Source organism: Pelobates fuscus, chromosome 4 (genome assembly GCF_036172605.1).
Source record: "Pelobates fuscus isolate aPelFus1 chromosome 4, aPelFus1.pri, whole genome shotgun sequence".
Classification (NCBI taxonomy): domain Eukaryota; kingdom Metazoa; phylum Chordata; class Amphibia; order Anura; family Pelobatidae; genus Pelobates; species Pelobates fuscus.
This window is the reverse complement of record NC_086320.1, coordinates 159,774,900-159,799,721: the sequence shown is the minus strand read 5'-3', so window position 1 is coordinate 159,799,721 and position 24,822 is coordinate 159,774,900. Positions and strand designations below refer to the sequence as shown.

The 24,822-nt window shown below is 37.4% G+C and overlaps 1 protein-coding gene across 1 annotated transcript in view; it reads right to left on the bottom strand.

Annotated features, from left to right (window-relative positions):
* RANBP9 (RAN binding protein 9) overlaps positions 1–24,822 on the bottom strand; it is an 81,659-nt gene that overhangs the window by 21,740 nt on the left and 35,097 nt on the right. The window contains exons 2-5 of the mRNA XM_063451718.1: positions 16,464–16,575; positions 5,043–5,095; positions 1,247–1,414; positions 664–686 (exon numbers count right to left, since the gene is read on the bottom strand). Of these exons, the coding sequence (XP_063307788.1) occupies positions 664–686; positions 1,247–1,414; positions 5,043–5,095; positions 16,464–16,575 (356 nt within the window). The remainder of the gene's footprint in view (positions 1–663; positions 687–1,246; positions 1,415–5,042; positions 5,096–16,463; positions 16,576–24,822) is intronic.

The window sequence follows — 24,822 nt, the reverse complement described above, 5'->3', positions numbered from 1 at the left end:
AGAGGCCATAACCTGTGCCAGCGTCCCAACATAGTCGCAAAGTCCCCTCGGGACGACCACAGCTACTTATCTAACGCACCACTGGCATAGTCAGTCCCTCGCTTCAACTACATAGCCCTTATCAACATAAAATGTGCATAGCTCGACTTGGCCCAACACAAGAGACAAATGTAATGTGACTGTTTTTTCGTGCATCTGCTGTTGTGTCACAAATACCTATATCTGTATTACTGAAACTGCACCAAAAATAAAGAATTTAAAAAAAAAAAAAAAAAAAAAAAAAAAAAAAAGAAGTGGAGGGCTTGGAAAAGCTGCAGACAAAAGATCTGCACTTTTTGCCACCTGCTTTTAGATATACCACCAATGGGAAAAAAATGAATAATTAAAATCATGCATGTTTTCATTGGGGGTGTAGCTTCTAAATAGTGTCCCTTTAATTACAATGAAGCAATCATTATAAAAGTAACCCCTTAAACATAAATGCTACAAAGGAGTAGTGTCTGATAACGAGGCTTAGTGGCATCAACAAAAAATAAATTAAAAAACAAAATAACAAATCAGAATAAAAGCAAGGCAAATATTATAGTGCCATCAATATAAAAGCATGGAAATAAAGGCAGAAGAAAATTTAAGCAGATATGGCTAGTAAAAAATTGAACTTACCGGCAGGTCTGTAAAAGCAATACCTGTTGTAAAATAAAGGACATATTGAATTAGATGACTCCAGAAATGTAATAATCATGCTCTAGTTTAGTGTAACAATGTCTATCTTTTTAGAGATTTATATAGAGCACAAAACATGCAAACCTTGCTTCTAAACACAAAAATGCTTTCCAGTCTAGTTTACTTGTGGTTCTTCATTTATTTTAAGATAGGGTTACTGCAAAAACAAACTGAGTTTTATAAAAAGAAAAAATAAGCGTGTGTGTATATATTAAATAAAAACAAACACAATACATTTCAATCAATTTATACATTTATATTAATAAGAGCATAAGTATTGCTAAAAAAAAATAAAGGCCAAAAATAGATTTGAGCAGTCATAGCAAAATCTCAAAACTAATCACACAAACTCCACTACATACGGTACCTCCTAAAACCAAATGAACAACATTTTTAAATCTCCCGGACTACTTTCAGCCAAGAAAAGCATTTTATTATCATCACTCAATCTGTAGTTTGAAATATTCACGTGTAAGGTAAATAAAGGGACAATTTACTCCTTCACAGCAGAGAAATACAATACCTAAGCTATGACCATTCTTGGTGTAGAAACATGTATTGTCAATAAGGTTCACACAGCAGCCGATGACGTCACCAGTTGTGAATGTTGGCCCATATGGCTGTCCAGTTCCAGAGGAACAGAATGAATGCCCATCATCTCCATGATAGCCGTAAGAATGCTTATCCCAACCTTTGTGTTTGTAAGGAAATACAGATCACCATTAACAGAATACAAAACAAAAAGTTTGCACATGATTGTACTTTATAAAGAATCTCTACAGTATATTAAGGGGAAAATCTCGGTTAAAATGCATGTTAGTGCACTTAAACTTTTCCAAGTATCTATTTTCAGAAAAGAATGAACATTATTAACCCCTTAAGGACCAAACTTCTGGAATAAAAGGGAATCATGACGTGTCAGATATGTCATGTGTCCTTAAGGGGTTAAATAAACACTCCCAACCCCTAAAATTCTTCAGTGTGCTGAAATCAGGGGTCAAGCCCTGGGGAATAAAGTGTGGGAACTCACCCAAGATCCACCTCCCCCCCCCCCCCAAAAAAATAATAATAATATACACTCGTGTATATACATATATATATATTATATATATACATACACACATGCACACACACACTGACAGACGCACACACATACACACACCCACACTCACAAATTATAGTTTTTTTTAAATTTAAAAATGTCCACCCAGCCTCCCTACCTGGAGAGCTGGCGTGGACCTGTCCCTGGGGCCCAGTGGAGCTTCAGTGTGGCGGGCGCCTGTTACCTTGTCAGAGTTCTCTATGCTCTGCTCCCTCTCCCCGCGCAGGCTGTCTACTGATGCCAGGAGCCAGAATATTACGTCATATTCCGGCTCCAGCAAACGGCGCGCGAGGGAGCAGAGAGAACACAGCTCCCTCACGGCATCTGACAGGAAGACAGGCGCCCGCCGGGGGGATCCATCAGGCCACCTCCAGGGCCCCCCCATGACAGGGGGAACACGGGGGCATTTGGGGGCGGCATTTTTTGACCCCCCCCCCGAGTGCCTGCAAGAGCAACGGGAACGGCATTCCTGCTGTAAAAACTCTGAGCGCCACAACCCCAACAGCCTGCTGTAGTCATGATGCCAGGGATACCATTTGCCCTATTATCTGATTTTTGGCTGGGAGCTCTGCGTCCTCCAGTGCCCAGTGATGACATCTGGATTCTGAAGGAGTCAATCCCACTGGCCATTCATCATCTATTGTCAGCCAATGAATGCAATTCTGTGCACAGGATAGAAATTGATGTACATTTATGCAAGTTTATGCACAGAATTGACATTAGCCATCCCTCACGCTGCTGAAACTGGACACATCCAACAGCAAAGGCGTAAAACTCTGGATGTGAAATGTTTCGCTATAACAGACATACAGACTTTAGGCACCATGACCACTGTCTGGTGCCTGGTCATGGTGCTTGAAAAATCTGTCTGTCCCCTCTTTCTTCTTTTTTAAAAGTGTTGATTTCAAGAAAAATCTGAACATTTATAAACTAAAAATTGCACCCTTCTGGCTGTCAGACAGCTGGAAGGCTGCTCTTCCTCATTTGCATTGAGTGTTGCTCAAAGCAGAAGTGAGGGAATCTCATATAGAAACAGTGCTTTTTCAGAAGCATTCTATTGGGTAATCATTGTAAAAGAAGCATTCTATAGGGTAATCATTATAATAGAAGCATTCTATAGGGTAATCATTGTAATAGAAGCATTCTATTTGGGTAATCATTGTAACTGCTGCACATGCTCTGTAAGACCCCAATGCTTCTGTATGAGAATCACTGGATTGGCCCAAGAGATCAACACCAGAAGCTTATTTAAAATATCTAAATATAAATCATGGGGGGAAAAATGAACATAAAACCCCCTAATATAAACACTTGAACATTCCAGTGGTAGCAATAAATGCATTTATTTTCAATGTTGGAGTGTTCTTTTAAAAGAAATAATGTAAAAATTATATAAAAAAAAAAAAAAATGAACATTGTGCTGGAATAGGCTCCAACAATTGCTTCCCTGCACAGAAACGGATATTAATTGATACAATATATTTTTGGTGGATCACACGGATCTGGTATGGGTGCAGTGGCCACAGAGTACAGGACAGGTGAGTTTTACTTTCCTCAAGATGTCCCTTGTGGCCACACTCATCTTCACGCTGCAGGTCCCCTTCAGATACTGGCACTTTAGTTGCAAAAACCTGCGAGCGTGCAACTCTGAGGGTCTACAGACGGCTGCTGGGAATAGGCAAAAGTTGATGGCAGAGCTCTGCCTTTTTTCAATCTCAGGCTGTACCATAAGGCAAAGTAGTCCCTACTTTGTCTTATGGAATCTTTGGATTACGTTGTTCAAACGTAGTCTTAATCAGTATTTCATAACGAATATATCTTTATTACACAATAGAAAGTGACAGATTTACTTTCAAGTGTTCCCACCTAACATGATTTGTTTTATTTTACAAAAAATATGATGTCATGGCTTTGAAATGTCTTATTCTACAGGTACAGTATTAGCAGGTGGAAAAAAACATCTAGTTTAAAGGGAAACTCCAGTGCCAGAAAAACGATCCGTTTTTCTGGCACTGGAGGGTCCCTCTCCCTCCCACCCACCAATCCCCGGTTACTGAAGGGGCGAAAACCCCTTCAGTGACTTACCTTAGGCAGCGGCGATGTCCCTCGCCGCTTTCTCCGCCTCCGCGACGCTCCTCCTTGTGATTGCGTCGGCCGGTGGGCGAGACTGATCTCGCCCACCGGCCGAGGAGACCTAATGCACATGCGCGGAAATGCCGTGCATGCGCATTACGTCTCCCCATAGGAAAGCATTGAAAAATCATTTCAATGCTTTCCTATGGGGTTTTGAGCGACGCTGGAGGTCCTCACACAGCGTGAGGACGTCCAGCGATGCTCTAGCACAGGAAACCTGTGCTAGAAACTAGGAAGTGACCTCTAGTGGCTGTCTAGTAGACAGCCACTAGAGGTGGAGTTAATCCTGCAATGTAATTATTGCAGTTTATGAAAAACTGCAATAATTACACTTGCAGGGTTAAGGGTAGTGGGAGTTGGCACCCAGACCACTCCAATGAGCAGAAGTGGTCTGGGTGCCTGGAGTGTCCCTTTAATCTTGATTTAGAAAAACATCAAAAAACATCTAGTTTAATCTTGATCATGCATACAGAAAAAACAAGCACACCAAGACAACTTATTTATACAATGCGTCAATTTACACTCACTCCTTAAAAAACACTTACATTTAAAGGGACACGATAGGCATCAAGCTTTAGCTCAATGAAGCCGTTTTAGTGTATATAGATCATGCCCATGCAGTCTCACTGTCAATTCTCTGCCATATAGGAAGTAAATCACTTTTATTTCTGTTTATGCAGCAAACATCTCACACTCGTTGATTATTCCCTAACCATCAAGCTATGGTGAGCTCAAAAGCAAACTTGAAATATATGCGGCCAAAGAGTCATGCTGGCCCTTTATCATAAAACTTTTCCTTCTTAATTATTCTTCAATTAAAAAAACACTTTTGTGAATCAACGTTTAAGGTTGATGAAATGATAAAAGAGAATTAAGTGAATTCAGGACTGGGGTAATGACCCCCACTCTTTTTAGATTGCAGCTCATACTCTGATACTCAACTAAAGTTTAAAGAAAACCGGGATGTACATATGTGTACTAATGATCCTCTGTGATAACCTATTTCTAGAACGTGACTCAATATTTGTCGCCCCATATTACAGGTTATTGATAATACATGTTAACTTCAAGTTACAGCACATACCTGGTAGCCTGTTCAGGTTGACACCCTGTGTAGAGAGGCCAATCCCCATGTAGCTGTAGAAAATTATAACAACAGATCCTTATTATGTATGACATATCTAATAAACAGGATAATCTGCGATGCAAATTAGTATTTGCTGTGCAGTGGATTTACTTTTTGCACTTACAACATAATTAATAATTTGATTGCTGAAGGTAAATAGATTAATAACAAAAGCCTCTTACACATTATCTTCATGTTTATCAACAACATTGCATGTGTCTCCCATTACCTGCCCAGCAATGAGTTAGGGAAAAAGTTCATGAGTATTTCATGAATAGCCTAAATCACAAAAAAATGTGTTTATATTTTTTTGCCATCTGTCTAGACTTCTGCAGTATTCCTTTACATAAACTATGGTTGACTTGTACAAGGACTTGAATGAGCAGTTGCAAACCATTGCATAGATAAAATAGAAAGGTGAACAGCGCTAAAGATCAGAAATTGTACATACGTTTAGTAGAAATACTGGCCAGCGGAGTAACTTTAAAAAAAGGAGAAACAAAGATACAAATAATGGTACAGTATGTATGAACGATATAATTCCACAAGAACAAATGGGTTATATTCACACTCACACTTTGAGGAGCTATATCAGCTCGGTGTTAAGAGCTTGGACGGAATAATCCCCGTCTATGGATTTCTTGAGGTTCCAGATCGTTGGTGAGTTTATAGGTGTAAGTATTCGTTATATGAAAAACAAGAGTAAAATACGCCACATGGTCTAGTACGTAAATATAAAATATTGTAGTAAGAGTAGATGATCCTACTTACATATACTAGAGCAACGACCTGCTCTAGTTTGGAGAATTTCAGGTGGAATAATCCCCACCTCGGGATATAGTGGACCCAGGTATAGCAGCAAAGCAGTATTAAATAGGAAGGAGGACAAAAAAAAATGACTGGATAGTTTAAAAATTATTATATATACTTTAATACAATAAGTAAAAAGTGAATAATACACTATAAAACCAGTCCTGTATAAAAGTCCAAAATTCTTCCTCACTTGACGCGTTTCGCCGAAGCTTTCTCAAAAGTGAATGCTTGCTGCTTGGGGTCCTTGAGATTATATACCTTCTCTGATGATGAAAATCGATTCTGCTGTGCATATTTCCTCATTTCCTGTTTCAGCAAGATAGCATAGACAGGAAGTTCTCCGGACGCCATCTTGGATGTGGGCAATTTGTGGGAAAGTTTAAAAATAGGAATCAAAGGTATACAATAACATAATAACATATTGGATCAGATAGAAACTTGAATAATTACAGATATGGGCACACATAGGGTATATGATAGTGGAAATCGATTCTATTATGTGTATTTCCTCATTTCCGGTTTCCAGCAAGATAGCATAGACAGGAAGTTCTCCGGACGCCATCTTGGATGTGGGCAATTTGTGGGAAAATTCAAAAATAGAGATCAGAGGTATACCATAACATAATAACATATCGGATCAGCTAATAACTTAAACAATTACAGAAATGGATACACATAGAGCATATAGGTGATATAAAATATATAATAATAAATTACTTAATAGTGTCATAAACAAAACTATTCCGGCCGCCATTTTGGATGTGGGCTAATGACAGAAATTGAGCTCAAAGGATGCCATATCGGAAAAGGGCATACTTTAAATGGAAAGGGGACATGCATATACAGCTAGGGGTAATATAAATAGTATAAAAACACAGTAGTCTCTGCATGAAAAGGGTGTAAAGGAATTTATAAACACCCATTGAAAGTGGATTATAGAACATAAGTTATAAAAAATGGATTTTACAAAATGAGTTATAAAAAAAAAAAAAAAAAAAAAAGAGTTATAAAAAATGAACCAAATCGAATTCTATATTAAGTCCATTTGGGTGGAGGGTGTCTAAACGATAGACCCACTCCATTTCTAACTTGCCTATGTTTCTGATGGTATCGCCCCCTCTCCAATGTGGTTTATATTTAGCAATACCCAAGAATTTTAACAGGCTGGGGTCCTTGTTGTGCTGTAAAAAGTGCGCAGATACAGAGTGATTTTTGTAGCCTTTTTCAATATTACGGCAGTGTTCACTAATTCTTACTTTCAATGGCCTTATTGTTCTGCCAACGTATTGTAGTCCACATGGACACTCTAACATGTAGATTACATTATTACTATTGCATGTTAAAATTTCATTAATGTTAAAGAGCTTTTTGTTTCTGTTAGACTTAAACTCTGATGTGCATTTTTCCATTTTTTGTGTTTTTCTACATGATATGCACGTGTTACATCTAAAAAAACCTTTATTAATAGTTAAAAAATTGTTTTTTTGTATGTTTTGATTTCTAGTGAAATTATTTGTAAGTTGTAGTTTTAGATTAGGTGCACCTCTGTATATTATAGTGGGTTTATCTGGTAGGGCTTTACTTAGTATTGGATCCTCTTTAAGTAGATGCCAATTTTTGTTAATAATCTTTTTGATATGTTTGTTTTTGTTATTATAGTCAAATATCAGAGGAAGGGTGAATCTGTTGGTTTGAGGGTCCTTAGGTGGTTTTTGAAGCAATAGTGATTCCCTCTGTGTCTCATCTATTGATATTATAGTTTTGTCTATTGTTTTGGGGTTGTAGCCTTTTTGTATGAACTTTTGTTTCATGTTAGTTGCTTGAGTGTGGAATACTGATGCTTCTGAACAGTTTCTTTTCAGTCTAAGAAATTGGCTTTTGGGTATTCCATTAAGCCATATGGGGTTGTGGCAGCTGTCATAGCTGATAAAGGTGTTAGTATGTACTTCCTTAAAATGTGTTTTAGTGCAAAGTGTGTTCTCTTTAACATAAAGTTCTAAATCTAAAAAGGTTACTGTATGGTTACTAAAATTGGAAGTTAAAATTATACCTTCATTATTCTGGTTTAAGTAATTTATGAAGGATTCTGCTGAAGACATGGGTCCTTCCCATATAAAGAGGAGATCATCGATATAGCGATGATATGAGACCAGGTTTGCGCACCAGCTATGTCCCTCCCATACCCATCTATTTTCCCATTCCGTCATGAATAGGTTGGCATAGCTGGGCGCAAACCTGGTCCCCATGGCTGTCCCTGTTATCTGAAGGTAAAAAGCGTCTGCAAACCAGAAATAGTTGTGGTGTAAAATAAGATCAATTCCCTTTAAAATAAATTCGATTTGAGCAGAATCCATATCTTTATGTTTTTCTAAAATTGATTTAACCGCTGAGATCCCTTTTTCATGTGGGATGATTGTATATAGTGATTTTACATCGCTAGTAATGAGAATGTAATTTTCTTTCCAGGTAATATTATTTAGTGTGTTAAGGAGATCTATGGTGTCTTTTAAGTAGGATTTGCTTAATTTCACATATGGCTGGAGCATAATGTCAATATATTCTGAAAGATTTGCCAGAATTGAATCTATGCCGGAGACGATAGGCCTTCCGGGTGGGTTGATGGGGTCTTTGTGGATCTTAGGTAGAAAATATATTACAGGGATCTTAGGGTATAGTGTATTAATATAATCAAATTCTTTTGAGGTCAAAATCCCCTTCTCTTTACCCTCTCTTAGAAGATTTGTTAGTAAGATCTTAATATCACTTGTGGGATCTTTTTTTAATTTAGTGTACGTTTGTGGGTCATTGAGTTGTTTATAGGCTTCAGTCTCATACATCTCCTTTGATAGAATAACTAGTCCACCCCCCTTGTCAGCCGGTTTTATTACAATGGATTCATCTTCTTTTAAAAGTTTAATGGCTTCCCTTTCTTTTTTATTTAAATTGGATTTATCATATTTATGGTTAGTTTCTAGTTTACCAAGTTCTCTATTTACCTTCTTTTCAAAAATTTCTAATGCCCCAGATTTGTAATAGGATGGATAAAAAGTTGATCTTTTTTTTAAAAGACTATTTTTATAAATATTTGTATTTGAATCAATTTCAGTTATAATTTTATTTTCATCTAAGTTTTTAGATGCATAAAATCTTTTCAAAGTCGCATTTCTTATAAATTTATTTACATCAATAAAAGCCTGAAAGCTGTTAAAAGTTTTAGTTGGTGCGTATTTAAGTCCCTTTTTTAAAACATTTATTTGTATGCCGGTTAGTACTTTATTAGACAAGTTGAAGATGCCGTGATTGCTTATTTTTTCATCTATATTTAAAATCGGTCTGCTCTGACTTTTTTTATTGCGGTCATGTTTTCTTCCTGCTCTTCTTCCTCTAGGGATCTTTTCTGGCCTATGATGGGAGTGAAGGGAAGATGGTTTGTACGTAATTCTTGGTTTATGGGGATCTCTAAAAAAGACGTCTCGTCTAGGTGTTCGGAAAAAGATAAAGTATGGTACCTATTATTTCTTAGTACGTCAGTGGGCGATCTAGAGCGGCTTCTCTCGTTTTTTTTATATGTTTTAGTATTGACTTTTTCACCTGTTAAAAGTAATTTTCACAGACAGAGACTTCGATCATACCACGAACCTATGCACTTTAATCATTACAAAGCCAAAAAGCACTCCCCTATACACCAATACACAAGATCCCCCAAAACCTTTGACACATATGCTAATAAAGCAAGAGCTGACAATATACCAAAACAAGGCAAATTTCAAAAAGAAAAAATCCACACAAAAACCACAACCAACAAAACTGAAAGTAAACGATACAGATCAAAATCAAGGGAAAAATCATCCCAAATAGTAAGACCAAAAACTCACAGATATGCTTACAGACCAACATCCCCAAAGAGAAAAATTGACAAAGAGAACTACAGATGGGAAAAAGTCAATACTAAAACATATAAAAAAAACGAGAGAAGCCGCTCTAGATCGCCCACTGACGTACTAAGAAATAATAGGTACCATACTTTATCTTTTTCCGAACACCTAGACGAGACGTCTTTTTTAGAGATCCCCATAAACCAAGAATTACGTACAAACCATCTTCCCTTCACTCCCATCATAGGCCAGAAAAGATCCCTAGAGGAAGAAGAGCAGGAAGAAAACATGACCGCAATAAAAAAAGTCAGAGCAGACCGATTTTAAATATAGATGAAAAAATAAGCAATCACGGCATCTTCAACTTGTCTAATAAAGTACTAACCGGCATACAAATAAATGTTTTAAAAAAGGGACTTAAATACGCACCAACTAAAACTTTTAACAGCTTTCAGGCTTTTATTGATGTAAATAAATTTATAAGAAATGCGACTTTGAAAAGATTTTATGCATCTAAAAACTTAGATGAAAATAAAATTATAACTGAAATTGATTCAAATACAAATATTTATAAAAATAGTCTTTTAAAAAAAAGATCAACTTTTTATCCATCCTATTACAAATCTGGGGCATTAGAAATTTTTGAAAAGAAGGTAAATAGAGAACTTGGTAAACTAGAAACTAACCATAAATATGATAAATCCAATTTAAATAAAAAAGAAAGGGAAGCCATTAAACTTTTAAAAGAAGATGAATCCATTGTAATAAAACCGGCTGACAAGGGGGGTGGACTAGTTATTCTATCAAAGGAGATGTATGAGACTGAAGCCTATAAACAACTCAATGACCCACAAACGTACACTAAATTAAAAAAAGATCCCACAAGTGATATTAAGATCTTACTAACAAATCTTCTAAGAGAGGGTAAAGAGAAGGGGATTTTGACCTCAAAAGAATTTGATTATATTAATACACTATACCCTAAGATCCCTGTAATATATTTTCTACCTAAGATCCACAAAGACCCCATCAACCCACCCGGAAGGCCTATCGTCTCCGGCATAGATTCAATTCTGGCAAATCTTTCAGAATATATTGACATTATGCTCCAGCCATATGTGAAATTAAGCAAATCCTACTTAAAAGACACCATAGATCTCCTTAACACACTAAATAATATTACCTGGAAAGAAAATTACATTCTCATTACTAGCGATGTAAAATCACTATATACAATCATCCCACATGAAAAAGGGATCTCAGCGGTTAAATCAATTTTAGAAAAACATAAAGATATGGATTCTGCTCAAATCGAATTTATTTTAAAGGGAATTGATCTTATTTTACACCACAACTATTTCTGGTTTGCAGACGCTTTTTACCTTCAGATAACAGGGACAGCCATGGGGACCAGGTTTGCGCCCAGCTATGCCAACCTATTCATGACGGAATGGGAAAATAGATGGGTATGGGAGGGACATAGCTGGTGCGCAAACCTGGTCTCATATCATCGCTATATCGATGATCTCCTCTTTATATGGGAAGGACCCATGTCTTCAGCAGAATCCTTCATAAATTACTTAAACCAGAATAATGAAGGTATAATTTTAACTTCCAATTTTAGTAACCATACAGTAACCTTTTTAGATTTAGAACTTTATGTTAAAGAGAACACACTTTGCACTAAAACACATTTTAAGGAAGTACATACTAACACCTTTATCAGCTATGACAGCTGCCACAACCCCATATGGCTTAATGGAATACCCAAAAGCCAATTTCTTAGACTGAAAAGAAACTGTTCAGAAGCATCAGTATTCCACACTCAAGCAACTAACATGAAACAAAAGTTCATACAAAAAGGCTACAACCCCAAAACAATAGACAAAACTATAATATCAATAGATGAGACACAGAGGGAATCACTATTGCTTCAAAAACCACCTAAGGACCCTCAAACCAACAGATTCACCCTTCCTCTGATATTTGACTATAATAACAAAAACAAACATATCAAAAAGATTATTAACAAAAATTGGCATCTACTTAAAGAGGATCCAATACTAAGTAAAGCCCTACCAGATAAACCCACTATAATATACAGAGGTGCACCTAATCTAAAACTACAACTTACAAATAATTTCACTAGAAATCAAAACATACAAAAAAACAATTTTTTAACTATTAATAAAGGTTTTTTTAGATGTAACACGTGCATATCATGTAGAAAAACACAAAAAATGGAAAAATGCACATCAGAGTTTAAGTCTAACAGAAACAAAAAGCTCTTTAACATTAATGAAATTTTAACATGCAATAGTAATAATGTAATCTACATGTTAGAGTGTCCATGTGGACTACAATACGTTGGCAGAACAATAAGGCCATTGAAAGTAAGAATTAGTGAACACTGCCGTAATATTGAAAAAGGCTACAAAAATCACTCTGTATCTGCGCACTTTTTACAGCACAACAAGGACCCCAGCCTGTTAAAATTCTTGGGTATTGCTAAATATAAACCACATTGGAGAGGGGGCGATACCATCAGAAACATAGGCAAGTTAGAAATGGAGTGGGTCTATCGTTTAGACACCCTCCACCCAAATGGACTTAATATAGAATTCGATTTGGTTCATTTTTTATAACTCTTTTTTTTTTTTTTTTTTTTTTTTTTTTATAACTCATTTTGTAAAATCCATTTTTTATAACTTATGTTCTATAATCCACTTTCAATGGGTGTTTATAAATTCCTTTACACCCTTTTCATGCAGAGACTACTGTGTTTTTATACTATTTATATTACCCCTAGCTGTATATGCATGTCCCCTTTCCATTTAAAGTATGCCCTTTTCCGATATGGCATCCTTTGAGCTCAATTTCTGTCATTAGCCCACATCCAAAATGGCGGCCGGAATAGTTTTGTTTATGACACTATTAAGTAATTTATTATTATATATTTTATATCACCTATATGCTCTATGTGTATCCATTTCTGTAATTGTTTAAGTTATTAGCTGATCCGATATGTTATTATGTTATGGTATACCTCTGATCTCTATTTTTGAATTTTCCCACAAATTGCCCACATCCAAGATGGCGTCCGGAGAACTTCCTGTCTATGCTATCTTGCTGGAAACCGGAAATGAGGAAATACACATAATAGAATCGATTTCCACTATCATATACCCTATGTGTGCCCATATCTGTAATTATTCAAGTTTCTATCTGATCCAATATGTTATTATGTTATTGTATACCTTTGATTCCTATTTTTAAACTTTCCCACAAATTGCCCACATCCAAGATGGCGTCCGGAGAACTTCCTGTCTATGCTATCTTGCTGAAACAGGAAATGAGGAAATATGCACAGCAGAATCGATTTTCATCATCAGAGAAGGTATATAATCTCAAGGACCCCAAGCAGCAAGCATTCACTTTTGAGAAAGCTTCGGCGAAACGCGTCAAGTGAGGAAGAATTTTGGACTTTTATACAGGACTGGTTTTATAGTGTATTATTCACTTTTTACTTATTGTATTAAAGTATATATAATAATTTTTAAACTATCCAGTCATTTTTTTTTGTCCTCCTTCCTATTTAATACTGCTTTGCTGCTATACCTGGGTCCACTATATCCCGAGGTGGGGATTATTCCACCTGAAATTCTCCAAACTAGAGCAGGTCGTTGCTCTAGTATATGTAAGTAGGATCATCTACTCTTACTACAATATTTTATATTTACGTACTAGACCATGTGGCGTATTTTACTCTTGTTTTTCATATAACGAATACTTACACCTATAAACTCACCAACGATCTGGAACCTCAAGAAATCCATAGACGGGGATTATTCCGTCCAAGCTCTTAACACCGAGCTGATATAGCTCCTCAAAGTGTGAGTGTGAATATAACCCATTTGTTCTTGTGGAATTATATCGTTCATACATACTGTACCATTATTTGTATCTTTGTTTCTCCTTTTTTTAAAGTTACTCCGCTGGCCAGTATTTCTACTAAACGTATGTACAATTTCTGATCTTTAGCGCTGTTCACCTTTCTATTTTATCTGTCCATTTATCACAAGGTAGAGGGAACACCTTGTTGGTGAACTGCTGCTCACCCTTGAGAAGAGAGCGCTTATTACCCTTTTGCAATTGCAAACCATTGCATACTGCTGGTGCTTGGAGTGTCTCTTTCATCCTGAGGTTCTACAACTATGGTATTTTAAAGGAGCTATTATTACTCTAGGGATATCTAATTATTTAACCGACTCAACATGGTGTTGATGTGTTTTTTGTTTTTAAGTCAGAGATAGTATGCATTCATATTACAATAGAAAGGTCTAGCTCAATAATTTATAATAAACAGCAATGACCCTTACAAAAAGCTTGTTAAATAGCAAGATGGCATTGATCATTGAGATCGTTATAACAATAGCTTGTTATTTTTCAAAAATAGGCAAGAGTGGAAGTTGACAATATGATGAAATCTGCTGTATTTTTAAAGGCCATAAGGACAAGGGTATGACAAAGCACTCTCAAAACATTAAAAAAAGAAAACTGACTGATATACAATTATTTATATAGCGCCAACATATTCCGCCGCATTGTTGTACAATAGGAAACAAGATAATTTGACACACGGGAACAGCAGGTAAACAGGGCACTGAACAAACAAGCTAACAATCTAAAGGATCAAGTGCAATTTACAAAAAGAACTGCTAGTAATATGATGGGACACTATCACCCACCAAACCATTACCTCTTAATGTAGTGGTTTTGGTCCATAGATGCTCTTTTTTATTTTTTTTAAAAAAACTGGTGGATTGTGGCGATTGAGGTGTGTGCCCTCTAATTCCAATGTATCCATATGAGAATATTGGATTGACATAGGAGCCGCTGCAAGGAGGTTGTCTCAGCATAGTTATAAGGTTAAGCATTAAGAGCTTTTTATTTAAAATGAGGAGCCATGAATCTAAAAATAGCAAAAAACACTGTAACTCAAAAAATTAATTTACCTTTAATTTTATCGTGTTTCTTTAATTTGACCAAAACAAAAAAGAAAGTGTATAAATATATTTAGAGATATGTTTAATGAATAATAGTATTTCAAAATTCATACAAAAACATTAGCCTATTTGGATATTTGGCAGAGGACAAATTGTGTGTGGTCATTATTATAAACATTATTTATTTATAAAGCACCAAAATGTTCCAGTTTGCAGAGAGCCTAGCCCACTTGAAAATGTTCTAAAAAACTATTGCAAGTTCAAAGTGCCCGGATGACAAAGCACAGTAAAATGTCAGTTTTAGTAAACTTTAACATCTACTCCGTTTAGTAAACAGGAGAATGCAGATTTATTTATAGAACGAAACAGAGCCATGCAGGACCACACTTACTGACGCATATACGCCAAGCACAGTGTTTTATTTTGGATTTGTGCTGCCCTAGGCATGACTAAACTTGGGAACCCCCCATATCTAAAATTGCCTCACCCCCTTCTGTCAAGGCTGCACCTCTTCCTGTTTAAAGGGACACTGTAGGCACCCAGACCACTTCAGCCCACTGAAGTGGTCTGGGTGCAAACTCCCATCACCCTTAACCCTGAGCATGTAATTATTGCAGTTTTTATAAACTGCAATGATTACCTGCTAGGGTTAACTGCTCCTCTAGTGGCTGTCTACCAGACAGCCACTACAGAGGGACTACCGGTTGCTTAGGCGACTTCTAAACAACGCTGGACATCCTATGCATGAGAACATCCTGCGTCGCTGGATCCCCATAGGAAAGCATTGAATAATAATTTAATAATAATAATAATAATAATACGTTTTTTTCCAAATTGCAGATAGCGTGGACACAACAGCCCCAATGTTTCAGCTCAGCACCTATCCCAAGGGGATCTCTTTTTCCTATTTATTATTATACTTTGCATGTATTTGTATGGGATATAAGTGTGACGTGGGTTGAGTGTGATGTGGGTGGCTAACAAATTGGATGCTGTAAGGGTCTGACAAGTGGGTGCTGTGCTGTGTATGTTCAATACTGTGGCTGGCATGGGAGCGACGGAGGATTGTGGGCTTGTGATATGGGTTTTCTGGAGACTTTGAGGCAAATCGAGGACTATCCAAATGAAAATTCTATTCCTTCTGCTTCCTAGATGTAAGTTAGCTTTGTTGTGCCCTTCTTGGATCAATAGAAAATACAAAAGCAACATCTAGGATTCATTATTTAACAGTAAGTTGTAGAAAGTTGCTGTCCACCCTGCAAAGTTTAGCAACCTGGGGCTAGAAAATACTCCCTTCACTGACATTAAGATCATTTTCTAGCTCTCTTATTTTAGTCTACTATTTTTTAACTCAAGTTTTGGGCTACATTTTCAGGTTGCTTTGTCAACTCAAATCCCTGAATAAACTGCTAGAATTTTGCAGCTGTTGCTGGACTACAATTCCAATCATTCATGTCAGATACAGACCTGCTGGGAGGTTCTGCATGCCAACAACACATGCACAGTTACAGATTGGCCACCCACATTAGAAAAACGGACAAATAAGTATGACCATGCTGTTCTCATCAAACTATTGCTCCCTCTGAAAAATTCTAAAACAGTCTGTTTTCTACTCACTAACATTCTTCCAAACAAGAATGAATATAAACCTATTTATCTAGACAAATACAACACCATTTACTTACCCATCTCTTCCTTTACTGATAATTTTTACTTCAAAGTAATATATTCCACATGCGGCTGGAATGGGATGTGTGGCACGTACAGAAGCGGCATCTCTGGAGGTTTTTCCATGGCCTGAGAACAAACAGATAATCTGTAATGGCATCCAAATCAATGCACACTATCACATATTATTTTTATCTATGTACAGTGCATTAATAAAAATATTCATGCCCCCTCATCTTTAACCCCTTAGTGACCAGAAAGTTTTTCAATTTTCTTACCGTTAAGGACCAGGGCTGTTTTTACATTTCTGCGGTGTTTGTTTAGCTGTAATTTTTCTCCTACTAATTTACTGTACCCACACATTATATACGGTTTTTATCGCCATTAAATGGTCTTTCTAAAGATACCATTATTTATATTATATCCTATAATTTACTATAAAAACATTAAATATGATGGAAATTTATTTTTCAAAAACCCCACACCTTTTCTAACTTTTACCCCCCAAATCTGTCACCCATGCTAAATAGTTTCTACATTTTGTCCTGAGTTTAGAAATATCCAATGTTAACATGTTCTTAGCTTTTTTTTTGCTAGTTATAGGGCAATAAGTACAAGTAGCACTTTGCTATTTCCAAACCATTTTTTTTTTCTTCAAAATTAACAAAAGTTTCATTTTTACACTGAAATCTGTCAGGAATCCCTGAATAGCCCTTCAGACAACCTAAGGTATTAACATTTGGGATATTTTGACTCTTTTCATGCAACCATTTTACCACCAATCTATACCAAACTAAAAAAAAAGAAATAATTGGAGATTTTCTTGACACACATAGCAATTTAAGAATACATGTACTGAGAACTTTAAGAGTCAAAGAACACCCGAATATGTGTTCAGCAACATCTCCTGATTACAGTGATACCACCCATGTATATGTTTGTCGGGTTCTCTGGGGGCTAAAATACCTTATTTGGGGGGTGCGCATTTCAGTTTTCCAACTTGGAATTTTCACAGCTGGTCATCATGCACCCATGTCCTAATTGGGACATTTTTGAAGTCGGCCAATGTAATTTACCCCCATCAAACCATATATTTTTGAAAACTAGACACCCTAGGGTATTTCAAATGGTGGCATTTTAACATTTTCCATGCACTTACTCTACCACAAGTCTTTGTCAAACTTTTGGGTAGTCATTTTTTTGTGTTATTTTCTCTCACATTGTACTTTAGGCATGGATTCTCAGTTCCTATTATGTGTTACTGACAAAAACACCCCAATATGTGTTCAGCAACATCTGAGTACAACAGTAACCCCAATGTACAGGTTTTATGGATATTTGCAAACTTATAGGGGTCAAATGTAAGGCTTTCCCCTTTTCCATGTTTACACATTGAAATATAGAAAGTTGTAGAACAGCAGCCATCACTATACACTCCCTCGGCCTGGCATTTATAGCAGATTGGCCAGACAAAAGTCTCTGATTTAACGGTCTGGCCTCAATTCAAGGCATCATATCTGGAGGAAACCAGGCACCACTCGTTAGTCGTCACATGCATAAAACAATCCCAACGGTGAAGCCAGGGGTAGCATCATACTTTGGGTGTGTTATTCAGCAGCAGGGACTGGAAGACTAGGCAAGAGTTATGGGAAATATATATATATATATATATATATATATATATATATAGCAACTGCACAGTTCGTCGAAAAACACTGATTTCATTTTATGTGTGTAAATAAAGTTGGTTTACAGTTTTATTGTAACTGATGGTTTCCAGTGGAAATTACTCCACTAAACAGTGATTTATGTATGGCTTACAATTTGGTTTTATCAGGGTCACTCAATCATTCTACTCTCTAATATAAAAGTAAGATGGGAAAAAACAAGATATCAGCCTTAGGAAATGTATTTGAGCCAAGTGAAATGGGTAAATGTTTGCAAATATTATGGTGTTCTCTTCATTGTGGTATCCATGAGAAAAAACAAGGTCTGGGGTTAGAAGTGACTCACTATGGTGAGACTAAATCAAAAGGGAATCTGTTGGGTGGATGCAGACTATCTAGTTATTGTCCAGTCGGAGGAAGTTTAATAACAAACCACTGTTTTGTATGTTTTTTGTGGCTTTTATATATTACACCTTTGTAATACTTATTACCCTACATTAGATTATCTCTTTATGTATATCGGCAACCTGGATATAACTGAGGGTATATTCATCTTACTCAAGCCTTGAATTGTTACACACAAATACTTTTGAAGACATTTTATTATTATTGCCATTTATAAAGCGCCACCTTATTCCACAGCACTTTAGAATATGATAAAGAGGGACATTTAACAATAAATGAGACAATTATAAAATGATTGAATGAAAAGGTCCCCTACACTGTATGTTTTTTCAGACGTATAGAAAAAAAAAAAAAAAACCCAGGCACTATTCATGTCATACCATCACTGCAGTTAAACTATTTTACACCAATTCCACATGTTTGTAGTATAGAATGTTTCCAGTGAAATTCAAAACACTTCATCCACGGACACTCAATTATTTAGGAGGATTGTATTAGATTTCCACCTCTGTCTTGTATTCCATGAAACATAGTTGGTGTACAAGGCTTGTACTAAACTACAGTACATTAAAACAGAAGGCTGTAGGTTGCACTTCATTTAAGCAGTCAAATGCCTATTATCACTTTATACGGAGACCAGTGTTAATTTTGGTGGCAAATTTCAATTTACCATAGTTTTAGTCATAGTCTTTTGACTAAAAAGACATTTTAGTTTTAGTCGTATTTTAGTCACCTGAATTGTTTTAGTTTTAGTCTACTAAATCTCAAAAAATGTAATAGACTAAAATCGTTAGTTGACAAAAGTAACACCGAAGAAGACTAGTCAATACACTCTAAAAATGTGTTCTGATTAGCAGATTATATATTTTGCATTAGAAAGATTTTCCCAATTAAGATATGTGCTACACTGAAAACCTACAATAAAATGTAAAAAAATAAAAGAAAATATGACTCTAAACAATGAAAAATTAGGAAAAATAATGCGGTTTTCAATTTATTTAGATTTAGAAGAACACTTGACAACTACACTGCAAGGAAGCATCAAGCAGAGCATCAAAGGAAAACAAATAATTGCCCTTGCTTTTTTTTGTAAACAAAATTTAAAAAAATGCCTTTCATAGAAACCCTTAGTGGAAAACATACATGCTCACAAAAAGTACTTGAAAGAGCATATGATGCATCATTATAGCTGCTCTGTTGCTAATGCTTAAAGGGACGCTATAGTCACCAAAACTACTGCAGCTTATTGTAGTGGTTCTGGTGTCTAGAGCCTGTACCTTTCCAAAAACAATGTTTAAATTGCTGCCTAGTAACACCTATAGGTGCAGTCATTCAGACTGGGAAGGAAAGCAATGGATTGGCTGAGATCATCAAAATTGGTATTCTCAGCCATGAAGATGAGGCAAGGTGATGCGCGATTAAAGCGCTGTTGGATAAAAGGTGCGTAAAATCACCTTTTCAAAGTGATGCAAGCGGGGATGCGGACCTAAATAGCCAACTAATTTATGAAATGCCAAACAACACTTTTTGGTTGTCACAGTTTAGATGTATTAACACATTTGACTATTCACAAATGGCAATTTTGGTTATTTCAAATGAACTGCAGTGAAATAGAAGTGCACATTTGCATGTTTGTTGAAATCAGCCTAAAGTACACATAACATGGGTTATTCTTTTAAAAACAGACAATAGAAATTACATCTAAATGTTATGCCTTCCTGATCCTAAATCAACCCAATATTAATCTGAACTCCCTTAAAGGGTTATTCCAAGCTTGGCCAGTTTCCTGGTAATACCTATTACTAGGGTCTCAGCTGGCTTTGAGGCTCTTATTCTGCTGGGTGACTTGCGTACATCTATTCGGTCGTCATTTATTGGTTGCAAATAGCAGCTGACTGTTCTCAGCCAAACAATGGCACACTGTACATGAAAATTTGCACAGAATTGACATTAGAATGGCCAATTACACTGCTGGAGGTGGAGTTACACTTCATGCTGCACATGCAGGCTCTAGGCACCATGGCTACTTCAAATCATTGAAGTGGTCATGGTGCTTTGAGTAACCCATCAACCTTAAAACTATACCCCCACAATAAATATATCGCAAAACCCACTGAATAAGTAGCATTTTATTTGTAACAGGTAAATTCAGTTACAATTTGGCTGCAATTCAGATGCAGTATTCTAAAATAAATCTCACCGCAGCAATAAGATCGATTTGAAAATAGCAAAGATCTGCTTTGCTCAGTTCTGTTAGCAATCTGTTGTTAAAGGGAAACTCCAGTGCCAGGAAAACGATCCGTTTTCCTGGCACTGGAGGGTCCCTCTCCCTCCCACCCCCCAATCCCCAGTTGCTGAAGGGGTGAAAACCCCTTCAGTCACTTACCTCAAGCAGCGACATGTCCCACGTCGCTGCCTGCTCCTCCCCCGCCACTCCACCTTCTTCCTCCGTCGGCCGGTGGGCGAGACTGATCCCGCCCACCGGCTGAGGAGACCTAATGCGCATGCGCGGCAATGCCGCGCATGCGCATTGGCGCACCCCATAGGAAAGCATTGAAAATGAATTTCAATGCTTCCCTATGGAGAATAGAGCAACGCTGGAGGTCCTCACACAGCGTGAGGACGTCCAGCGACGCTCTAGCACAGATAATCTGTGCTAGGGACCAGGAAGTTCCCTCTAGTGGCTGTCTAGTAGACAGCCACTAGGGGAGACTTAACCCTGCAATGTAATTATTGCAGTTTATAAAAAACTGCAATAATTACACTTGCAGGGTTAAGGGTAGTGGGAGTTGGCACCCAGACCACTCCAATGAGCAGAAGTGGTCTGGGTGCCTGGAGTGTCCCTTTAATGAATATAATGAATTACAGAGGAATTTTTACATCCAAATGATGGAGAATTGAGACAAATTAAATTAGCCAAATTAGCTAAAGCAATTTCGGTGTTTAGTGAAGAGACTCTAGGGAAGGGGGTAATAAACCTTTTAGCAGCACTGTGCCAAAATACAATTTTGAACTCCCTTGGCCAGCTAGTCCTATTTTATTAATTTTTGTAAAAGTTGCCGTATACTGCTTGTGTTTTGTGTTGGTGCTACAGCTGCTTTGTATGCCTTGATTTGTAGGTATGTAGACTGTGTGATAATTAGACTTGTGAACTGCAAGAAAATTTGGTTCAGCCAAACCATTTCCACCAAAAATAGAACATTTTTGGACATCGGAATTTGGACTATATGGAGAGTTCAGCAGGATATCAGTACTGAAAACCAGATTCGGAAATAAATAAGACAAAACCAAGGGCACGATATATAATATATAATAGATATAGTACTTATTACCCTACATTAGATTATCTCTTTATATATTTTGCAGTACACTGATAGGAGCATTTTCCAACCATTTGGTCCACAGTCTGAAAAAAAGTGAAAAAAGTAACCAATAGAGGATAAAACATTTCTGCTTGGAGTTTGGGAATTCGACCAATCACCTGATCAAGGAATTGCAGTTAGAACTGAAACAAATCTCCACAGTCATACATTGCCAAATATACTGCTAGACTCACACACTATACAAAACAAATAATTTTATATACACACACACACACAATCACACTGCAAAACACACTAACATAAACTACAACCCATACATTGACAATGCGGTTATTGTTATCCACAGTCCTTTTTGGATACCATTTAGCAGCAGCAGTGTGGCATCCCTTGATTCCAGTGAAGACTTGGCTGGCCAGGTACAGAACAAGGGCAAGTGCTTTGGCGGGCTGTTCTCCTCCCACACAGTTTTTGTTTTTGTTTTTTTACAAGCATGTTTACATTGAAAAGGTAGTGTTTACATTAAAAAGGCTGCAGAGACAGGCTATAGACACCTGAACAACTATCTGAAACTGTAGTTCTGGTGACTATAGTGTCTCCTTTAAGCTTTGCCCATTGCCACAATTTGCCAAAGATCATGCTCGCCATAAGAAAAAGTAGTCACTAATTTTTTTTCTTATGTATAACTAAAAAACCTGGTTGAAGAAAAAAAAAAAGTCTAAATAGTGGAACAAAAACAAACAAAAAATGGGGCGGAGTCTGACCACACAACAGAGTAGTTGCCTTTGCGCACAGCTTCGCATCAAATCCTGTTTTTTGGGGTTTTCACCCAACTTACACCCGACCCCTCATGAGATCTTGGTCCTGTGCTCCCTTCTACAGCGATCTGTCGTTCTTTCAGATCTGTAATAAGAAACAACAAACGTCGCTCTGAGGCCTACCGTCTGCCCTCAGACCTTGAACTCGCTGGTCTGCTGAGAAGTATTCTGCCACGCGACGCATCTAAGGTGAGAGCAGACCTGGCTCTCCTCCATGGGAAGGCGCACGCCGATGTCTCCAAACTCTCCTCTGGTTTAAGAGATATTGGCGCTCTGCTCCAGCTCCAAAATAAAATAGCAGCGCCAGTAGGGTGTGAGACCTTGGATGCCATGCACAGGCCGATTCACCAGGTATGGATCACTCTACACAAGTTACTCTGGACGAGCAGGATTTCCACAATCTAGCGATAGAGATCAAATCTCTCTTTGCATCTGATGTAGCAATAATCAAAGCTCACGTGCAAGCGGTGTTATGTACATGCAAGTGAGATGTAATCGAACGCTATACACTCCTGCATGACTACAGGCTATTGCTGGTGGCCCTGCAGTGGAAGACACCATATGCCTTTGAGGTTTCAAACCCTACATTATTCCAAGACCCAACACGATCCACTGTACAGTGGTGCAGATGTATGAATCCAGTCACGAGTCAACAGAGCAGCAGGGACAGAATACAGGTAGATGACTCGGAGGTTCCTGACAGTGCAAAGGATCTCTACTATGGCCGAATCGACTACCCTACTTGGGGCTCTGGGTCTACAGGCTCCAAAGGTTCCTTCTGTTCTGCAGCAGACTGTTACTTGAAGGGACCTTTTTGTGCCCTCAAGCCACCTAGCCTCACAGCCTGGAAGTTGAGTCTTAAAAGAGTTTTACCACAATAATGTGGTTAATTTTGCAATTATGATTGAGTTTTAACCTCATGTTTTCATACGCACAGTTACCTACAGGTGATACTTGAAAAATTAGAACATCGTGCAAAAGTTCATTTATTTCAGAAATGCAACGTAAAAGGGGAAACTAATATGAGATAGACACATTACATGCAAAGCAAGATAGTTCAAGCCGTGATTTGTATTAAGTGCAATGATTATGGCTTACAGCTCATGAAAACCCCAAATCCACAATCTCAATAAATTAGAATATTGTGAAAAGGTGCAATATTCTAGGCTCACAATGTCCCACTCTAATCAGCTAAGTAAGCCATAACACCTGCAAAGGTTTTCTGAGCCTTTAAATCGTCTCTCAGTCTGGTTCAGTAGGAATCACAATCATGGGGAAGACTGCTGACCTAATTGCGAAGGAAGTTGATATTCCCAAAGTGCTGTATCAAAGCACATTAATAGAAAGTTATGTGGAAGGGAAAAGTGTGGAAGAAAAAGGTGCACAAGCAGCAGGGATGACCGCAGCCTGGAGAGGATTGTCAGGAAAAGGCCATTCAAAAGTTTCCAAGGGTGGAGATGGGTGCAGGATGGTGGTCGCCAAAAGTCCTCCATAGAGCTGGCGACATCGGAGCAGGCTGCGCAAGCGTACACGAGAGCCCATCTGACAAGCAACCTTCGCCTTCGGACAGAGAAATTGAGACGTGGGACCTCTCCAACCATTTCATACTATACCTGTGGAGCCATTGTTCAGGCTCCATAATATGTGAGTGCACTTTTTTTTATTGCCGCTATCTGGTCTGGCATACTGCACTATATTATTCTGGTTTTCTTCCACATATTCACAAGAAAAATCTATCCTTGTGAGCAGGAATGCACCGAAATGAAAATTCTTGGCCAAATCGAAACCAAAAATTCAGGATGCCCTTGGCTGAAAACAGAAACTGACTTTTTTCCTCAAATGATTTAAAAAAAGTTTTCTTCCTAAAATTTTTGTAATATTAGACTTTTTAATTAATCTAATTTAATCTAATGAAAAACTTCCCTTCTCCCTTCTTTTTTTAGTGGTCCCCCCGCTTAATGTTCCTCTCCCCTCCTTTTTTAGTATTCTCTTCTCCCCTCCCCCGTAGTGTTCTTTTCTCCACTCACCTGCCCCGTAGTGTTTTTTCTCCCCCCCATCCCAAGTGCAGTATTCTTGACTTTTCATGTTATCATTACTATCTTTCATTGTGATATACAATGATCTGAATTGTTAATGCAAGCATGTCTGTTAAACTATGCACTACAA